Source organism: Poecilia mexicana, unplaced genomic scaffold (genome assembly GCF_051168715.1).
Source record: "Poecilia mexicana isolate PSO_F unplaced genomic scaffold, ASM5116871v1 scaffold_9, whole genome shotgun sequence".
NCBI classification, from domain to species: Eukaryota; Metazoa; Chordata; class Actinopteri; order Cyprinodontiformes; family Poeciliidae; genus Poecilia; species Poecilia mexicana.
The window spans coordinates 20,411,661-20,432,220 of NW_028263378.1; the positions used below are offsets into that span (position 1 = coordinate 20,411,661).

The window sequence follows — 20,560 nt, forward strand, 5'->3', positions numbered from 1 at the left end:
TTATTGATCTTGGACCACAAAAAAAAAAAAAAAAAAAAATCTCTTAGAGAACCATGAGTAGAAGTAAACACTTCTCACTGGTGTCCCTGTCATAAATCTTCCTATCTGCTTCAGTGTAATCTGATCGTGACCTTGGACATCTTCCACAGGCCTGGAGTTGCTGTAATTACTATGGTGCTTTTGCAATAGAGCTATGTGGATTTGTCTTTTGTTTCCTTCAGAAAAAAAAAAAAAAATCACAAACATGTTGGTGGCAGAATTAACCTAAGGGAAAACTTGATGTATTTTGGAAGTCATAAAAATATAAAAAAACAATTATTTGAATGTGCAAAGCTGGTAGAGAAACAGTGGCAAAAGTGCGATGAAAGATGGTTCTGCAAAACATTGACTCAGGCAGGCTTAACACAAATGTCTGGTTTTTATTTGTAAAAAGTTTCACTTTCCACCAATACATACTTTTTCACTGATTCATGTTTGTCTTTCATATAAATTCTAAGAAAAAACCTCATAGGTTTGTAGATGTGACCTGGAAAAAGGAAAAAAAAAGGAAAAAGCTCAATGGGTGATGTAATGGATCTGTTTTGAGGTCAGAGGTTAAAATGTGTACAGAGGCAGAAGGCTGAGTAAAACAGTCAGCTGTCTCTTTCATGGTCTTAAATCAGCTTGAAATCCTTATTATAAAAGATTCAAACTCTTACGCTTCACACTCCAAAGACAGTCTGTGAGCTCGTTTTTCAAAGCCGTCTGTCATGAGCGAGTGACCCCAACTGCAAGCTGCTTACGTAATCGTCCGGGAGCCGGCGTCGCAGGACAAAAACCTCCGAGTTGCAAAAATGAGATCAGCGTGTCTTCATGTAAAATATGTGCTGCATTATTTATTGACAGTGTTACACAATCTCCATTCTCAGCAGCAGAACTTGTTTTACTTGAGAGGTACAATGATTAATCTAACTACAGGGGGAAAAAAAAACAAGTCAACAAAATATACATAAAAAAAAAAAGAAACCAACTTTTACAAAATAAATTTAGTACATTTATGTATATATGTGAACAGAGGTGCAGTAAAAACAATGTACAGTATCAAATACGTATATGAAAATGATCGATTACTTAAAAAAAAAAACTTTTTAGTGCAAAGGTTTTACAATATAAAAATACTGTCTTGTAACGTCTCTGCATGAAGTGAGAGGGTTAGAGGTGGGTGTCGGCGATGGGGATTCTCCTCAGCTCGACGATCTGGGAGTTGGCAATGCTGCCTCCGTCGTGGCTTCCAGGTATGGATTCGTTATCGCTAACGTTAAGGCCGGTCCCTGAGACAGAGGCGACAAAGCGGAACAAGCAAACCGTGATTAATTGTGCTTTAGCTGCAGGGATTTTCACAGGTGCCCAATCTAGATTATGTTGTGCACAGATTATTTTTGCACGGGTCGGAAAAACGTATGTCTGTGTCATCAGTTTAGCGAGTACCTTTAGTGCAGATGTGCTGTTAAGTAACATGACCCTTATCACTGAGTACACTGTACTTTACTGTACCTGTGGCGCCATAGCAACAAGACGAGGACAGAGCAGACAGATGGACCCTGATTGAGAACAGGAAGGATCTTTTATGTCAAATGTAAGCCATGCAGCGGGCCTGCTGGTAAAACATTGACGAACTGAGCGATCAATAAGCAGGGCTGGTTTTGACACATGGTGTTGTAAAACCCGTTAAAACAGATTCTGTAATTTTAGCTAGATCTCAGCTGGGTAAATAAAGGATAAATAATACTTGTGACTAATTCACAAGGAAATGCTTTGTAATAGAATAAAGTAAAACAGAAAAGATACCAGTTTTATTTACCAAATGTCAACAAATGAAATGATTGCCTTGATTAGTTTTAATGCTGATTTCTTTGCACAGCATAAACTCTCTGTGCTGTCCTGTGATGGGTCTGTACCGATGACTGCTCAAGATAATCTATTCGATCCTGAACCGGGCTATTCTGCCCTGAAATGGACATTTTTTTTAAAACCACTAAAACTTTATTCCCGTGAAAAGGACTAAAAAACCGTAACATAGAAACTAGACAACATGACAATGTATCTGGTTAAATATATGTCTACTGTTTGAAGAATGCAATATACGAGTCACTCTGTACGTGCGAGCTTCTGTATGTTTGCACGTTAATGGTTGACTACCAGATGAAGTGCCTGAAGACCCTTATTACAGCTCTGCTTGCTGACCCCTGTCAGGTGTTGCCTCGTATATAACCCCGATTAGCAAATTATCTTTCCTGCTGACTGAGCTGCTGAGATGAACTGTAGCTGTACATTCAGTTTGATACGTTTGATTGCACAGAGAGGTGGGGTCGGCTGGTTCAGCCACACCGTTAAAAGCTGCGACGTACGACTGATTCAAACAACAACCTAATCTCTACATAAATCAGCCAATGGCGCGGCTTTGAGCCGTTGAAAACTGGCCTTGTCTACAGTGAAAAAAGTGAATTTATAGTGCTGATGTTTAAAAGTTGATCACCTGGAAGGTTAAAGTTCAGCAGAACGCAGCATGGATGCCTCGAGAAAAGAAACAGCCCAGAGACAACCGAGTGAAAAACATGCATACGTCTCTGTTTCTTTCAGCACATAATAAACAGGAGGGCAGGAGAGTCGGAGCGTGTTTTTTCTACTCGCCGTGTAAGACTATCCTCTGACCCTTCTTCACTTATTAACACCCATTGGTCTCTAAAACCCAACACCTGCCAGGAAGGACTTCTAATTTGGCTATCTCCATGGTTACAGGTGTCGTTTTCCTGACGCAGGATAGCATGTCTCAAACAAAATAAAACCTTGTAAGTGTATTTCAAAATTATCAAAGAGTGGTCTGTGTCTAAAGCAGGTCAACAGTGGGAAAACACTGACTCATGAGTTTGTTTTATTTAGAATCTACTTCTACTCTACGGAATCGAAAACAGTAACTTCAACATAAGCGGACGAACAGATTGGCGAACAGTCAGATCCTTTCGCACTGTATGAACCATCTTTGTACATCGATCAAACCCAGTGATCAGACAGTTAAATAGGCAAACACCTAAGAGCTTTCAGACTGCTGTAGCCTCAACACTCTTCGGTGTGTGTGCTTAAACTGAGGGAAGAAGACTAAAGACAGCTATGCTCCGCATGAATAAGATGCTTAAATATATACTCACATAAAGCATTGGCAAAGTAATCACTGAATTATTACTTTGTCATTCAGTAAACATTCAGTGCCAGAGTAACTGATGATTCAATCACTGAGTCAATCAGTCAGTAACTTAGAGACAAGGCAATCACTGACTTATCACTTTGTCATTGTTCAGTGATTACTTTGCCAATAATTTTAAGGTGAAATCAATTCAAAATAATATCTCAGAGAAATGTCATTAAGGGAGTTTAATAGACAGTATTTTATTTTATTTTATTTTTTCAAACAACGTGACACATTTTTAAAATAACTATAATTACAATATTATTTAAAAACAATTGTGGTAATGATTCTGTAATCAAGCAGTATCTGGTGTCCAGAATGGGCCTCCTGTCCTAGAAAACTACAATAAATAAAGTTTTCCAAGAGCAACTAATCCTAGACACTCTCTGGTGGCCTGTGGGGTTTTCTACATGATGGAGCATTGTGTCAGAAAGCAAAAGTGATAAAACTGCTCAAAATCTGATTTTGAATCTTGTAGATCAGTTCTCAAAGAGCAACAAAGAAAAGCATATCAGCGATCCGTGATGGGCGTTAAGCCATGCATATTAAAACGAGAATGAGTAGGTTTTCAGCCCAGACATTAACATCAACCAGGACAGAGTGAAGTCCAGCAGAGAGAAAGAGCCTTTCAGGTGAGACGGCCAGAAACTCTCAACAGGTGACCTTCAAATCCTCAAGCTTCTTATCATTTCAGGTTTGAGAAAAATGCTGCGCTTAAAAACCCTGAAAGCATCACAATGATTAAAGGTGTGCATGTGTTGCAGCTTGATGAGCCCTTCGCTCATTAAGCTACCGTTTCCATGGTAACTCAGCCGATAAATATCAGAGCTCCTTCTAATAGATGAATCGATAAAACGGACACTGTGCGAATGACCAGGTGGTCATACTAGGAGGTGCTCATGTTTTGGAACCATAATGTTTTATTATTTAGGCTAAGCTCATGCGGTTTAGATGATTTTATTTACAAAGGGCATCGGGTTTCTTATTGAACACACTTAGTTAAATGTTTTCATGAAAAAACACAAGTTGCGTTTAAGAGAGGAAATTCTTCAGGGCTTGAGTAACTGTTTCCTGAAGCACATCCAAGTGTTATATAATTCACCATAGCATTTTGATCCAGTTTTTTTATGGTTAGCTGTGCTTAATGAGACATTTTCGCTAAGCTAATGAGAATAACACAGATCAACCTTGATTAAAAACACCACCAGCTAATCACAGTTAAAATGCTATAAAAATAACCTGGATGGGTCCAACGGCATTTATGGCAACCGAGTCAAAATCAAAGAGCCTCCACTGCAAAACCAACAGACAGCCAGAGGTCGACGGACAGAGCTTTGATAAAATATATCCACTCTGAGCACAAAAAGTGTTGGTTTCCACATGACAGGGGTAAAAACTGCAAAGAGAGCAGACCAGAGCAAGTTCAGCAGAACTTTTGACGGCAATTATCCTCACCAGTTTTTAAGGCAAAGATGAGGTCGTCAAACTCCTGCGACTCCTCGTCTGTGGTGACCAGGTTGGTGTTGATGAAGCTTCCCTCTGTGGCGTACGTCTCCATCGCAGGGCTCGGCTTGAACGCACTGGTGGGCTGAATGCTGGTCCGCAGCGACGACGGCTCCCAGTCTGCTGAAATCTGCAGAGTAACAACATCATCATTTTATGAAGACTCTTAGAAATCCCACAACATTTTACATAAATGTCAGGAGGCCTCCACCAGAAAACTGAAAGTGAATTTTAAATAAGAGTATTTCAACAGGAAATGCTCCTTTATACATGCATGTGGCTGATCTAACACACGATAAACACTGCTCAACAGTATTTTCAGGCTCCAGAGTTAAATCCAATAGAAAACCTGTGAGTTGAGCAGGAGAGGAGAGAAACTAAAAGCCCCTAAATTCTGGACCATCTAAGGAAATTGTGCCAGGAGGAAAGTTAATGATCTGTCTTTATGTGCTCCAAACCCGTGAAATGTTACAGAGGACTATGAGTCCAAAGATATCAAGGTCTTAACAGCGGGTGATGGTACCAAATCTGTGGTTCTGATCACTTTGCCAGAAAAAATAATGGATTTGCTAAAAAGTGAATTTTGGTTTGTGATTCCTTTGCTACTGACATTCGTTTAAAGTTTATCATAATAAGTTTAATCAAACGCTAAGGCTCTACTCTCTCTATTTTTCTGCACTTTATTTCAACACTTTGCCAGGACCGGACTAGAGGTTTTCCTTCTAAGTAACTCATTGTTAACTTTGATATTAACTGCATAGTTTTATCCTCATTTGTAAATCATTATAAAAAACAACGACCAAATGTGTAATAATTAAACATTAAACATTAAGATACATAGAGGTGCTATTGACAATGCTGCTTAAAAAAACATATTGAAAAAAAATTAAGCTACTTTGAAAAGCTTTAAAATTACCATCATTATTTTTCAAAACATTTATTATATTTTTTTCATATTATAAATATGTGTTTAAGTATAAAAAACACTCCAGTAAAATTTTAACCTTAGGTGGGACAGCAACAGAGAAAACCCAGGCAGGAGTTTGAGTCACACTATGGCCACGTCTGTCAGTTGCGTAATTATGAAAGTGATGAGTGAGGGTCATGCAGAGTGCATGCAGGCCGGCGCCCGGGGTCAGAGCACGTTCACAGGGCGAGTAAGCTCACTGGGTTTAGGGTTTCACACTGAGTCCACCCAGCATGACAAACGGACATTTCCAGCACATTGGAGAGAAAAAAAAAAAAAAATGTTTCATGTTGTTTTTTCATTTGAAGACTCAGTCACATTTACACGACAACATAAGGAGGAATGCATTTTTATTTTCATGATCAAAGCATTTTTTCCGTTTAATCTCCATCAGATGACTGCGTCCATCTTGTTTGACTGTGGTCCTCATACGTCCATGACTGCGTGCACAAGCCTGCAAGCCTCGCTGGGTTCTGACCGGTACAGAACCTCCCTGTGAGGTGAATTAAGCACCACAAGGCACCCCAAATGTGTCATATTCCCCCTTCATTAGAGGCAGACTCGACGGCTCCCATTAGTTGTTTAAATCAGACAACGTTCTAGTCCTTATTTTAAATTCACTCATGAGACTGTCTCATTGAAGGCTTGTTTGTCTGCCCTGTTTTTTGTTGTTTTTTTTTCTGACCATGTCGTTGCCAAATCTCAGAAGGCCAGTGTGTGCTCTCATGAATAAAATACGATTGCGTGAGCAGAGAGAGACTCTGAGAAAGAAAAAAGGGAGGAGAGAGTTCCCAGGAGTCTCATCGTCCCCCCCCCCCCCGCCACCCCCTGATTCTCGCTCCATCTCTCCTTATAGGGTATTCTCTTGGGAAAAGTCGCTGAAGAGTTGCCACAGAAGTGCTGCACGCCTGTGTGAACGGAGTGTTTTTACACGGGCTCGTGTGCAATGTGCCAGTCTGACACAAAGGTCAGAGGAGGAGCCGATGTGGGAAGACTTACAGACACACATCCACACATTACAGCGAGTACAGACTGTAGCGAAACAAGGGGCAACGGGAAGGGAGGCTTTCAGCAAGGAAGTATGAAACGTTGTTTGTGGAGCCGAACAATAACCAAATGGAGCCACGGCAATGAGGGCATGGGAAAATCAACCATGAGAGAAAATAAAGCAAAATAAGACTTAAGAGAAATCAAGCAAAATTGTCTTCTTAGATTAAGAGTGAAATTACTGTAAAGCCTTTGTCAAGCTGCACTTTTATAAAAAACAGATTCCTGTTCATACCCTAAGGATTAGGGGTGATGGCGAGGCAGCCGTCCAGCTTCAAGAACCTGGAGAAACACCACCAGCGATAAATCGCTGGAATAAATAAATACGAGTCCTCGTCTAGTCTAGTGGCCAGCACGTAAAAATAAAATAAAATAAATAGCCGTGTTGGTGGAGATTTTTACCTCGTACAAATAAAATTTAATTAGAGGTTCCCATAAAATCTGATCAATTTAAAACTAAAAGAAAAATGGAATACGAGCGAGCCCGTTCCATGTGCTCAGAACAATCAAGAGTGCCAACCAGTCATTTTGTTGAAAAAAAAAAAAAAAAACCCAGGGCTTTCTCCTAAACTGGATAAATTATTCAAATTAGAGGGTGATTTTAATTAATGTGTAAAGTTATAGTGTTTACACATCTTTAAGAAGGAGGCCCGTACGTGTGTGTGTCTTATCCGTTTGGTATGACAGATGAAGGTCTGTTTACCTCTTCCATGGCGCTGATGAGATTCTGGGTTGATTTGCTGATGTCGCCTCCCACAGCTGTCGGTCCCCCGGCTGGAAAGGTCGAATCAGGGCGGTCGTGGCCATTCATCTCCACAGTGTAACTCGCTTTAGTCGGCCAACATAACTGGTTGTGCATGACGAAATACACTGCAAACACATACAAGCCCTGTAAAAAAATAAAAATAAAAGGAAGAAAATTAACATTAGAAAACTGTATTGAATATGCTAAAACATAGAGGAAGGTTTTCTATCCTAACTCTGTTAAAGGGTTACTTCATCCGCGGGTCATGACGTCATTGGCATTTGCGTTTCCTCCACTCCCACGTCATGACCAACATTTTCTCAGACACCAACACCGGGCTGGGAATTACAGCAAAACACCAGAACGCCAAATGCCACAAGTATTCCCGGCATTTCGCAACACTCAACAAGATGTGATGACGGCTGAGAGGGTCACGACATGCCAAAACAAACTGTAAATGTGTCTTAGCACGCACGCCGCACAAAGACGGGATCCATTTTCTACCAGGAAACTCATGCAAACACGCAGAATGTCAAGTTTAAATTTAAAATGTACGCTTTCCGGCTCTCATGGTGAACAGCTTTGTCTGGGTTTTTAACGATCCACCTTAACCCTCCTGTTGTCCTCGGGTCATTTTGTCCTCAGGTCATTTTGTCCCGAGGACAACATTGTAAAGATGGGTCATTTTGACCCGAGGACAACAGGAGAGTTAAGCTCAAATCTTGAAAAATCATGAAAAAAAAAAAAAATAAATAAAAATGTTGAGTTCAACCAAGCACAAAAAGTTAGTCTGGTGCTGCGACTTTAACTCTCCCATAAAGTAATCGACATCGCTAGATCTTCCCCGGAGGTCTCAGACACAGAATTAAACACATCATAGGCAGTTGCGGTCAATATTACCAGGAAAGAAAAAAACAATAACCATAACTGGAAAGTGCTCATTTATGGGAACACTGTGAAACGCGGCACAACAGCAAACAGATGTAAAACACATGAAAGATCTCGCAGGTCATCGGTTTATAAGTTCAAACTTAAAATAATAATAAGAAAAAAATAAAAAGAGCTAATCCATGGCGTATAAAAATAACCACTGATTTAACATAATTATCAGAATAACACAGGAGATTGGATCTCTTTGTGTTAGAAGATGTGCTCAGTGGCCTGCAAAGCAACTGAACTAGCATAACTTCTTCCATACTTTATACCTGCTGAACAAGGACATTAACCCACTTTTGTATCATCAAATCAAACATGCTAAACAAAAGGTGTCAGATGTGAGCTTAAGTCTGGTAGCTCATTTTGTTATCTTCATGTGGGTGATTATCACAGAGCACTTGCCAGCCTGAGAATCAGGCTTTACAACCAGAGGCCTGTTATGTAAGTGTTCCCTGAGTGAGAGGAGACTTTAGAGATGGGAAGCACGATGCTGAGAGAAGGTCAGAGGGCACGGACGGCGTTTTTAAAAATTTATTTCAAACACGATAGTATAGTAGTATAAAATCATGCACAATAACAAGGAATGCAGAAGAGTCATATTTTTGCACCACAGTAATCTTAACACGCTCGAAAAGGAGTAGGAAGAAGTTAGAAACTTACGAACTCCTACCACATAAAACTCATACGATGTTTTCAGATGGACCCTCATTAATAAATCCAATCCAAAATAAAAATAAACAGGTTAATTCATTTCCCATTTTATCTGGGTTTTCATATGTCCAAGTATATGCATCCACACCCACACCCTCATATGCGTTAGCCTCAATTTACATATACACATTAGTGCTATCTCTCACACATCTTGTGAAAACGACCTCCTTACATTTCCTTTTAAATTGCATAAAATTTTGACTTCATTTTAACCCCTCATTTAACTTGCTCCATAACTTTTCCCCATGAATTGAAATGCAAAAGCTCTTTTTTTGATGTTCGTAAACTACGAATCCTTATGTTGGAAGGAAAATATAAGGAATAGGAACATAAATATCTGGGGAAGAGAATCATACCTGAATATCATGATGGGTATAAACTATTTATAGAAAGGAAAGTGGAAAAACATGAACTTGTATTTGACACGTTGCACAAACACACATGGTTTTTAAAGGGATTGAAAACAAATAACTGCATTTTCTGTTCAACTCCCTTGAATCAGTTCTTTGCAGATCTGCATTTGGCTGCAATTACAGCTGCAAGTCTTCTGTGGCATGTCTCTAACAGCTTCGCACATTCCTCTATTCAAAATACCTCAAGTCCAATTAAATTAAACAGAGGGTGTGTCTATAAATTAGTTTTTAAGCCACAATTTCTCAGTCCCATTAGAGTTGACCAACTTCCCTGCTCCTGCTCCAACAAGCCTCCCCACAGCATGGCGCCGGCACCAGCCTGTTTCCCAGTAATAGTTGCATGTGATGAGCTGAGTTTATTATTTTTTTTCCACTCTTTTGTTTTAGATTGAAGAAGTGCACAACTAATAGTTGTTGTTGGCAGATTCTTTCGCCTAAGATGTGGATTTGTGGAGCTCTTTTTGGACGGTCATGATCTTAGATGGTTTTGAAGCTTTTTCTAATTTTCTGATAAGGATCAAGCAGTGTGCCGTGAGATGTTTAATGCTTTGGTCAATGTTTTATAACGTACCACCGCTTTAAACCTCTGCCTGTCTCTGTTTGTTCTCAAACAAACCTCTAACAAATTTCAAATGATATTAAAATATACAGATACGAACTTTACTTAGTAAGTAGGCAATTGGTTGCAATGGAAAAAAGGTTTTAGAGTAAAAGACGACTGAACACAAATTCTCTTTTCCAGATTTATATTTGTAAAAAAAATTTGTTTTAAATATTTTCCATTCACATCACAGTTATGCAATGCCTTCTGTATCTATTTCATAAAACAGCAATAAAGTTTGTATTTGTAATGTGACGAAACCTTACAAAAGTTCAAGGGGCACTATAAAAACAAACAAACAAACAAGCAAACAAAAAAACACGGCTTTACTGCACTTGTTGATGCAGCATTACTCTACCTGACCTCTTAAAGTGATTATGATGGATATGAAACATTTTCCATGATCATAAAAGAAAAATAATCGCTTCCCTTAAATCTTGCATGGCTCTGACACGTCAGTGATTTTTTTTTTTTTTTTTTTGTAAGAAGTTTCCACACACATATCAGTTATCCTATTTTTAGATAAAGATTAAATAAAAAAGTGCGGATTGGTAATAAATCATTATGAAAACTGTTACTGTTATTTTTGACGGCTGCCGACATAACGAGGAAAGGTTTACGGGCAGAACGAGGAGATAATGAGGGGCGCTGCTATGGAAATTCGATTATCTCCTTCTAATTCAGCCTGGTGAAGCGCAGATGTACGGCTGAAAAACAGGTCGGAAGGAGGAAGGAAAAGGTGCAGCCTTTAGATTTAAAGGTCAGTTATTTTCGGCGTAACGTTGAATGCGATTAGCTTCTCAGTCCAGTACCGTTAACTGTGCAGCTGGAAACCAGTACCCGTTTTTACGACATTCAGTAAACGCAGAGCTCTGAATACTCTGGAGCACAAATACACACACACACACACACACACACACACGCATGCACAGCTGTAACATCTGCAACTGTTTAATAATGTTCCGTAATTAGCAGCAGGGAGGTGTGCCTTACAGCTACATGAAGTAAATATGGAAAATTCTTCGAATGGAAAGTTCACGGCATGAAGAAAACAAGAACCACTCTGCAACACCTTGCAGCTGTGACCAACACTCTAATAACTTCCAACCACACAATGGAAACGAAAACCTGAAAAAAAAAAAAAACGAGGTTGTGAGTTTAGAAGCAGAAAGTTGAATAATAATGCTGCCAGAGAGCGGTGGTAACGTAGCAGACTTGTCTGACGATGTATCATTTACGTTAATTGATAGACATATACTTACCCTTGCTCGTGAATTCGAAATTTATTATGTACTTGCTTATTGTGTCCAGAGTTTTTGATGTAAACAAACATCAGTCTTTACCACCATAGTCTAATTTTGTACCTACATTTTTTCTTCTCTCTTTCAGTCTGTAAAATCTCCCACTGTCACAAGCTTTACCAGTGCCCCCCACCTACAGCTGCATGAATTAGTGTATCTCCTGAGAATAAACATACATTCAAAAGCCACAAAATACAGATTAGAGCCTTTTTTCCCCTCAATTCAGCAGCATCTCAACAAAGTCCCACGCTTACTTTCCTTTTAATCAATATCTTCAGTCACACGGTTTAGCTTTGGGGCTTTTCACCTCTTCTTGCTTTTATGAATCCTTGTTTGTTCCTGCGTCAAACTTCAGAGGCCCAGCGCTTTGAAGCTGCACTTTTGCTGAAAATCAATCTTCAGCTACAGCGAGTATATGTTTTTATTTTCTTTTACAGAAGAGAGACGTTGCCCACATATTGACGCTAGAGGTTGACCCGCCTGAAGAGAAGGGCAATCTGAATCTAAAGGGAATCTATTAAACTGCGACGAACCCTTTAAATGACATTATCCTCCTTGCAGCTTTGTGCTACAGTGTCCCTGAGTGCATCAGACTCTCAGTGGCAGGAAGAGTGAAGGTGGAAAATGAAGAAGCTTCTGGTGGCTTTAGTCAAGCGCAGCAGACAGGTCAGGGATGAAGCTGTGGAGACGTTTAGAGCAGGGTTACGTTACGGAACCGTCGAAACCTTTAAGCATCTCATGGAGAACTGTTGAATCCATCAATCTAAAATCAGAAGGGCATCACATTTTATCCTGCGAGTACAACATTGTTAAATTTATAGAATAGGTTTCTGCTTTTTCTCAGAATAGGTTTCTGAGAAAGCAGAAACCTACTCTATTCTTTTAGGAAGCTGTTATTCTTCCTAAAAGAATAACAGCTCAATCCCAGCTTCTTTGTAAGTCAGATGAATCAGAATAATTTTAAAGTCTCTGTATTTCATACCTGTTCACTTCAGGACTGAAATTAATGTGCTCTATTGTAACACCTTCGCAATGGCGCCTACAGTATCAATGCCACGTATCACTGTGGATTTTAAGGTGCTTATCGTATTTGTTTTTGTCCCGTATGTCCTTCGTTCTCTCAAGTCTTATATTGATATGAAAAAGGAGGGAAAAGGGCATATTTTGCTTTTTACAACCCTTCAGCTGTGGAAATGTTTTCCTTAAGACCTCAGAGCAGCTGACATTTTGGATGTTCCTGAAAGCAAACAAACAAACTATTCAGTCTATAGCTATGTCATATCTCTTATGGTTAATTATTTTATTTCAAAGTTGGTTATTAAATATTTTAAGACTTTTTTATTAGCTGTTTTTTTGCCACATAACTGTTCATTTTTAATAATAATGCATACATAAATACATACACATACATGAGCTCATGATAATGTGAGCTGATCAAACTATCCACATGAGGTCACAGAACCAAACAAAACTTGCCTGAGATCACAAACCATCGCAAAGTGCGACACTGACTGCTGGCGCTGACATCATCTCGTCTTCCTGGTCACTGTGCCAACAGGGCCAGTTCATTTCGGTCAACACTGTTGCCTTTAGCATGTGAACGCCACATATCAGCGTGGGTTACCACAGACCTGTGACTGTGCACTTTACGGCTAAAAAGTGGCCTAGAATCTTTGGCAGACAAATATTTTAAAAAACCTACTACTGACACTAGAACCAATGTGAGATATGTGCTCAAGACAAGCTAAAAAGTAGTATTTATTATTTTTTTACCTTTAGCGTAATATCAGCTTTTCATAACAATACACACATTTAAAAAATAGTATTACTAACCACTCTGGCTTGCACATACACTCACATAAAAGTTGACAATAAATAGCCAGATCACAGCAATTTAGGGGAACTCCATATTGCTGTGAATGGAATCATGATGCTACTGTACTATTAGTTTTCACCAAACAGGTTTTTATTTCCTACCACATTGCTGCTAAACCTGGTGTCACATCTGCAGATGCTTCCTAGGGGAGGTTTTTGCCCCTCCACCGTTCAGTTTTAGGTTTAAGTGACAGCAGTCTTTCATTGCTCTCCTGGTTTAATCTTCTGAAGAACAGAATCGGAGTAAAGTCTGGACAGATATGAAGATATGACACCATACAGTCCTGATTTCCACCGTTCTCCTGAGGCATCCACCAGCTCTCTGAGGCTGGGCATCAGTGTAGGATCAAATTCAGAAAATGAAAAAAAGACACAGATTTTAGGTAGAGCAGAATGCGGCAACACAATTCTTTTGGTTAGCTTTGCCCCCTCTTCACATCGAGTGCATTGTTTTCAGATTGTGGGAAGCACAACTGTTGGCACAAACTTTCATGATAGCAGGCTGCCAGCGGGTGGTTTTTGTAATCAGCAATCAACGGGTCGGCAAACAATGAAAGGAGCAAGCGGTCTTACCAGCAGGCAGTTAAAGATGACGTAGAGGATGAGGAGCCACAGGTATCTGTAGCCCATGTGGAGTCCCGCCCACAACCAGACCAGCGAGATGAGCAGAAACAAGTAAAGGACCAGCGGCACCTCTGGAGCACAAAAGAAAAAAACAGAATAAGACTTTAAAACGTCATCTGTTAAAAACAACTACAGCCAAAAACTTAGCGCACCACATGTGTCTCTTTGTCTTATAGAGACCATAATGTCCACCTGAGCTGCTTTTTGGCTGGATGCCATGGTCTCAGTCATTGTGTGGATGAGCCCAGCCTTACTTTTTAATGTACACTTGGTGGGACATTTATCTTACAGAGTGACAAATAACATCAATTATCCGACTCGGATTTGAAAAATTCCAGCCTGCTCATATTGTCTTAATTGATAAACCTGCACTAAACATCAGAAATGTGTCTATGAAGTAGCTAACATCAACGCTGCAGTTTTCTAACTCCAACAACTAATCTTTAAATACTCTCAAATAACAATTGGGTATATTTTCCTTGTGAAATCCATTCATCAGAGAGTGATACTGATTGGAGAGTTTTACCTGAGTTCTCAGTCTTCTATGTTTCGGCCTCGTGTAAAAGCCATCTGATGATAAAACGCATCATACACATGCAGATATTTGAAAAGCTATGCAGGACTTCAAATTTCAATGTGCCAATGCAGATTTGAAATTCAAGTGAAAAAGATGTGGCATAAAGCAGACAAACCATGTGGATCCAGACTAAAGCCTTAAACACTGAAGCAGACATGCAGCGAGTGACCTTGAATGACCCCCACCGCACAAAGACCTGCCTCTACGCTCACACGTTTACGCTCTGCTGCTGTACTCATGTGTTGAGCCTCATGTCATCACTAATATGGCTGAGGGAAAGAGAAGTGGATAAACTGGTCTTTTGTAAAATGGTTTTGATTATTAAGAAATGTCTATTTTTTAGATCCTGATCTAAATTCAACTGCAGGCACATCAAGGCCGCAGACCTCAATAGAGTGGATGTGACGCAAGTAGCCTGACTGAAAACCCTTCAACTCGCCTGCTTCAACAGGTTCTGTTAACAGATGACCTATAAATGTAAAAGGCGCGACACTTCCTGCAGCTTCCAAACAGCACCCAGAAAGCCCACGCACGTGTGAAATACAGTATGCGCAGTAAAAGCAAACATGCGACCACATGGCTCAAGGACTTCCTGTCTGCATATTAGCAAGCAAACACAAAAGTTCTGTCTGCCTGAAAGGTTTTCCTGTGTTTCTAAGATTAAATGAAACTAGAAGTTCAACCTGTTTCTGAAAAGGTTTCTCTCAAAGCTACTTTTTTTTTTTTTTTTTTAGAAACATGGGTCTTATTTTGATGCTTTAAAGCAGTCTGCCACTATCAAGACGATAAAGATTAATTCAGTTGTTAAGGAGAGGACATGTACACTTAATCTACATCTTGTATTAATAACGCTTTTTGATTCATAACAGGAAAGTTCCAGATAAAATCCCCAGAGAGGACGGCCGAGCAGACAGAGTGAACCTAAGCTCTACCCAAGTCTGATTGCCTTATTAGGAAACATTGTTAGTAGCAGCTTTTGGACTGAGACACATCTGTCAGTTTAGTAAAATGAAAAAAAAAAAAAAAAAAAACACTAGAAGTGATTATCCTCCCGATCTGCCCCTAGCACTTTTCATATCTAATCCACATGGAAGTGCTGCAACTTGAAAAAGTATTCATACCCTCGAATGTTCATACATTATGTCACAGCACATCCATAGACGTCTGTGCATTTTTGGCACTTCTCTCCGTAGGTGTGCAAAGCTTGCAGACACAACAATAAAGAAAGAGGTTTTGCAAAAACACTTACTTTGGGAGCCTCAGTCCATGCACAACTCACTTTTCAGATGTTTGTATGCAAAATAAAACTATGTTTACCTTTTCCATGTTTGGAGGGTATGCATGCCTTTTCAAGGCACTGCGTCTGTCATGAGTGTATGGGGCACATTTGATGAGACTTTAATTCATCTTACCTTGTCAAAGAAAAGCGAGAATAAAAAAAAAAAAAGAAAAGAAAAATCTGGTTCTAAACTCATCTTTGAATCCTGTGGGGTGACCTTATATAAAACTACTACGCTGACTCAGGTTAGCTGTAGCTTGCTGCTATGTAGGACACAGTGTCCAGCAGAGTCCACTTCACTTCACAAGTAGGATGGAAACACGGGGCCCAGGTTTGCACAAAAAGCCCTCACTTAGGCGCCACTTCCTTGGTTTTGTCGTTTCCACTCTGCTGCAGTGTCCGCTTCTTTTCTCAGTCTTATTCCTAAATCCCGCCTGCTGCCTTCATTGGAGACATATTTCCCTTAAGCCTTCCTCCCGAAACACTGATCATTGTTTATGACGTTTCTGTGGTCTTATTTCTTATCAGAACAGTATTAGAAGACAGCTTGAAGACAGCTGGCTCTTTAGATATTTATGCTGCTTCCAGCAGCACATACTGTTCCGATCTCATTTGCTCTCTTTCTTCCACTCAAGCACATCTGTCTGCTTCTCCTCTCTAACCAGTTTGATTTTTCCAACCGTGTAAGCACATTCCACTCTCTGGACGAGACAGAGCTCCCACAGTAAGAGCAGGTTCCCAGAGCCAAATGGAGACCGACTGCAAAACGCTGACTGGCAGTTTGACTGGATATTACCAAGACAGAGAAAAACAAAAAACAACAACAACAACAACAAAAAACTGTATATATGAGCACAAGATGAAACTGAATATATGCATCTTCCTGTGAAGGTTTGTTTCATTTGTCTGTTTGGATGAGGGAGCTACTCTTCTCCACAACTTCCAGCTTACAGTTTGTATATTAGCTCAGTGTCTTGGCTTGAAAAGACAAACCAGAAAATACTTAAGAAAACTTTCAGCGGCGACTCAAACAGGTCAGCAGCTGTAGCAACAGTGAGCTGCAAAGAGGACGTGGTGATAAGATAACATTACAACATCTGCAGCATCAGCATTAAGAGATTAAGAGAAAAAACTGATGTAAGAGTTTCAAACTGTAAACATAGGTCTGGGTGGCTGATAAATTAACTGGACAGACAATGACCGAGGCCATAGGGACTTTCAAAACTATTCATAACCCTTGAATCAATACCCCAAGTGGGGTAAACACATGGGAGGGAGCGCTCTGGTTAGATAAAACCTAGACTTGACTTTTTGCCCTAAATGCCAAATGCTGTATATGGCGGAAACATGACTCTCCACATGACCCAGAACACAGGTGAAACACGGCGACGGCAGCATAATGTTGAGGTGATTCGACAAAGAAATGATGGCTACATCAAAAATTACCAACACTGTTGTTTTCTTTTCTTTTTTTTTTACAAAACAAAAAGCCTTCACTTCACACTTCTGTGATAGTCTCTCATAAAATCCTGGTGAAATGAATTCAAGTTTCTGTTTGTTGCTAATGTTCAAAAGGTAAAGTACGCTCACTAGGCACTGTAAACAATAAAACACTTTGCAATAAAACCTTATCCATCACATGCATTTGTTGATTCCTGCTCTGGCCAATCAATGCCTGAGCAGCGTGTGTTCATGGAGCAACTGGTGCTGTAAAAAGCTTGTATCAGGAAGAACATCAAGTCTCATAAACACTCCTCGTGGGTTGAGCTGGGCTGCGATAAGGGTTCTCAGATGACATGTTGATATCCCTAATTTCAAGTTCAGTTTGCTTCCTTCTCATTGCCCAGCACTGCGTCGGGCACAGCGGGAGAGTTCCAGTCATTCTCTGATAGGTATGTGTTCACAAGTGCTACGCAGCGTGCTCAGGCAGACGCTGACCCGATCCTGCTGACGTCAGCGGTCCTGCTATATTTCACATAGTCCTGTGAGTTTAACATGTGGGCTTCTCACACTCCTGCGCCAGTAGAAAGATTAGACCTCGACTTATCACACCGGCTGTTTCCTGCAGTGAGGAGTTTGAAAATTGTGACCTCAGTATAAGCAACAAGAGTCCTACGAATTTGACAGCTAATTGGAAACGTCAAGGTTGAACTTGAAGTGAATGTGCGCGAGCGATAAAGAGTCTGATAGATGATAACAGAAAGAACCTTCAGCTGTGTTCGATAGAGAAATAAATTCAAATTAGTAGTTCCAAGGCTGCTTCATATCGGAGGTTGGGAATCTGTCAGTGTCCCCAAAAATGAGCTGAATTTTGCTAAATATGTTTGTGCAGATGTGACCCTCACCCTGGGGTGTTTCAGCATGGAGTTTGCATGTTCTGCCGGTTATCTTCAGGGAGTCTACCATTGTGCCACAATCCAAAAACATGACTGCCCTCAGGTTAACGTAAGTGCAGGCTTTGCTGTTTGTGCTGTGAGCCGCTGGTGATGAAGCAACGATAGGAAGCAACGAACAAGGGATGTTCCCAGATCTTGTTTGTTATTTTTAAAATTTGTTTTGGACTTTGGACATTTGTGAGAGAGTCTGTGGACACCACAGATTTCTTTGCATGAGGCTCCAATAAATCAAAATGAAATTGAAAACGCTATATTTAGTGTGGAAGCTTTACGGATGGTTTCTGTGTGCAAACAGGATTCCGTTGAGTCATTATGTTTCCAGATAACAGACTCAACAGAGTCTGTTATCTGGAAGGCAGAGTCTTCCAGATAACAGGAAGGCAGAGTCAACACGGTTAATTCCTCTAAACTTTGATCAGTCAGTGCTGCCAAGTTTTTGTGCCTTCAACTAACATAAATACAATTTAAAGGTACGGTGGTGCACTGGACCGTAGATGCTCACATAGGGTGAGTGTAGCGTCCATAGTACAAAATGAGAACTTTACTGCAAAGCATTTGCAGCCATCTACTCTCCTTTCATTTGATCACCTTGTTCCTTCAGTTTTAGGGGGAAAAAAAGTGTACAGAGCAAAATGCATTAAGTCAGGTTTGGTTTGTGACTGAGCACAAAGCAGCTAAAAAGCCTGCTGATTGTCAGTGATAACAACCTGAATGATGAGAGACTGAAGATGTTTGGTTGGATCTTCATGAGTGGGCAAAATGACTGACTGCACTGAGTGAGTAGCTCTGATTCACTCCTCTCCCACTTCTGCTGAGAGTTATTTCTATCCAGACAACACAACTTAATCGTGTAGAAGTTCAAGAGTGTTTGCACACATCTTGGTACGTTATTATAGTAAGAGCATTTACCACTTGTAGTTAAAAGGGATTTCAAGTGGTATCCTTAGCCAAATAGATGTGATGGCTGAATAAATACAAGTTGCATTGTTTCACTCACAACAACATGACTTTCAGTGGGGGGTTTTTTCTGTTTATGTTTCTGAATACAAGTGGGGTAAGTTAGGAGAAAGAGTCATCCCAGTATGAAAACAGCCTTAAACATAAAGCCAGACAGTTTTATTTTGTCTGTGTCCTTCTTGACCTCAGTCAAATGAAGTCAGTTATTTGCATAGTACTTAATTATCTTAATGTGAAAATCCGTAAAATATTATTTAATCTTAGGAAGTACAAATCAAATATCTATACATTCTGCCTTTTGTTGACATTAGATGAAAATGAGTTTAGAGAAAAGTATTTTCATATTTTAGAACGAAAAAGTCCAGAAAAGTCAGACCTAAAATCAATAAAAATCTTTCAGAAGGTCTATAATTAAATATTTTTTATTGTCTAAGACATAACCACCACCCCCCCAGTTTACACTGTGGTTTTAGAGTGACAAAATGTGGAAAACCTCAAGGGGAATAATAGTTTTTGCATAGCTCAGTTTGCCTGTGTAAACAGGGGATGGATGTGTGTCTCTTCACATATTTGGAAACAAGTAAAAGAAACAAAAAAAACACTGAAATGATTACATTGGTTACCTGTGCTGTTTGTCCTTCCACGATACATGTCATCGTAGGCCTTCCACTGCTCAGTTACCTGGTAGGCGTGGAAAAATATAACCAGCACTGCAACCAAGCAGATGAGAGGCACCAACACCGCCGTGCACAGAGCTGCATAGATGTTTGGGATGAAGCATCTGGAGAAGAGATACGGAAACATGTTAGAAACTGTGTTTTACGCTGTGTACTTCTTTTAAAAGAAAGAACAAACACATTAGCGTGTGTTCAGCGTGGAGGTCTGGAAATCACACATCACATGGTTTTTTTGTAGAGCCGGGTGTTTTTAGCTCTTAGTCTCTTTCTCACTGTGTCTATTTTTGAAACTTTTCTTCATATTTCATGAACAGGATTTTCTCAGTGAGACTTCTGAGCCTTCCTAAGACTTAAAGGATTACTGTTCAACAGCAGTGAAAGCAAAACATGTTCATTATTAACTCTGCTGAGCAACAAGGCCACCCCAGTGCGGCAAGCGGATAAACAACAAGGTCACTTGTTCTCCTTATTTAAGACTTGGACGAAAATCACCAGAAAAAACCATGTATGTACTGAAAGCTCTCTAGAAAAGCGGTGATTGAGGATAAATTGAAATAATTTATCTATATGGGGCAAGGTTCTATTTCAGCTGGTGTTTTGCCATAATCTTTCTCTTGTATATGCATATTTGTCATTTTAAACGTTTTCCTCTGAAAAATCCTTCATGCCCATATGAGAATTGAGCAGAGCTGAATGCTCACGTGACTTTTGTACTTTTTTTTAACAAC

General features: G+C 39.9%; 1 protein-coding gene across 1 annotated transcript in view; it reads right to left on the reverse strand.

The window, feature by feature from the left end:
• Positions 1-399: 399 nt before the first annotated feature.
• The window catches only part of adgrv1 (adhesion G protein-coupled receptor V1), a 93,352-nt gene continuing 73,191 nt past the window's right edge, over positions 400-20,560 (reverse strand). Inside the window, exons 90-94 of the mRNA XM_088008962.1 lie at positions 19,779-19,936; positions 13,896-14,017; positions 7,444-7,629; positions 4,679-4,856; positions 400-1,310 (exon numbers count right to left, since the gene is read on the reverse strand). Of these exons, the coding sequence (XP_087865088.1) occupies positions 1,192-1,310; positions 4,679-4,856; positions 7,444-7,629; positions 13,896-14,017; positions 19,779-19,936 (763 nt within the window). The 3' untranslated portion in view covers positions 400-1,191. The remainder of the gene's footprint in view (positions 1,311-4,678; positions 4,857-7,443; positions 7,630-13,895; positions 14,018-19,778; positions 19,937-20,560) is intronic.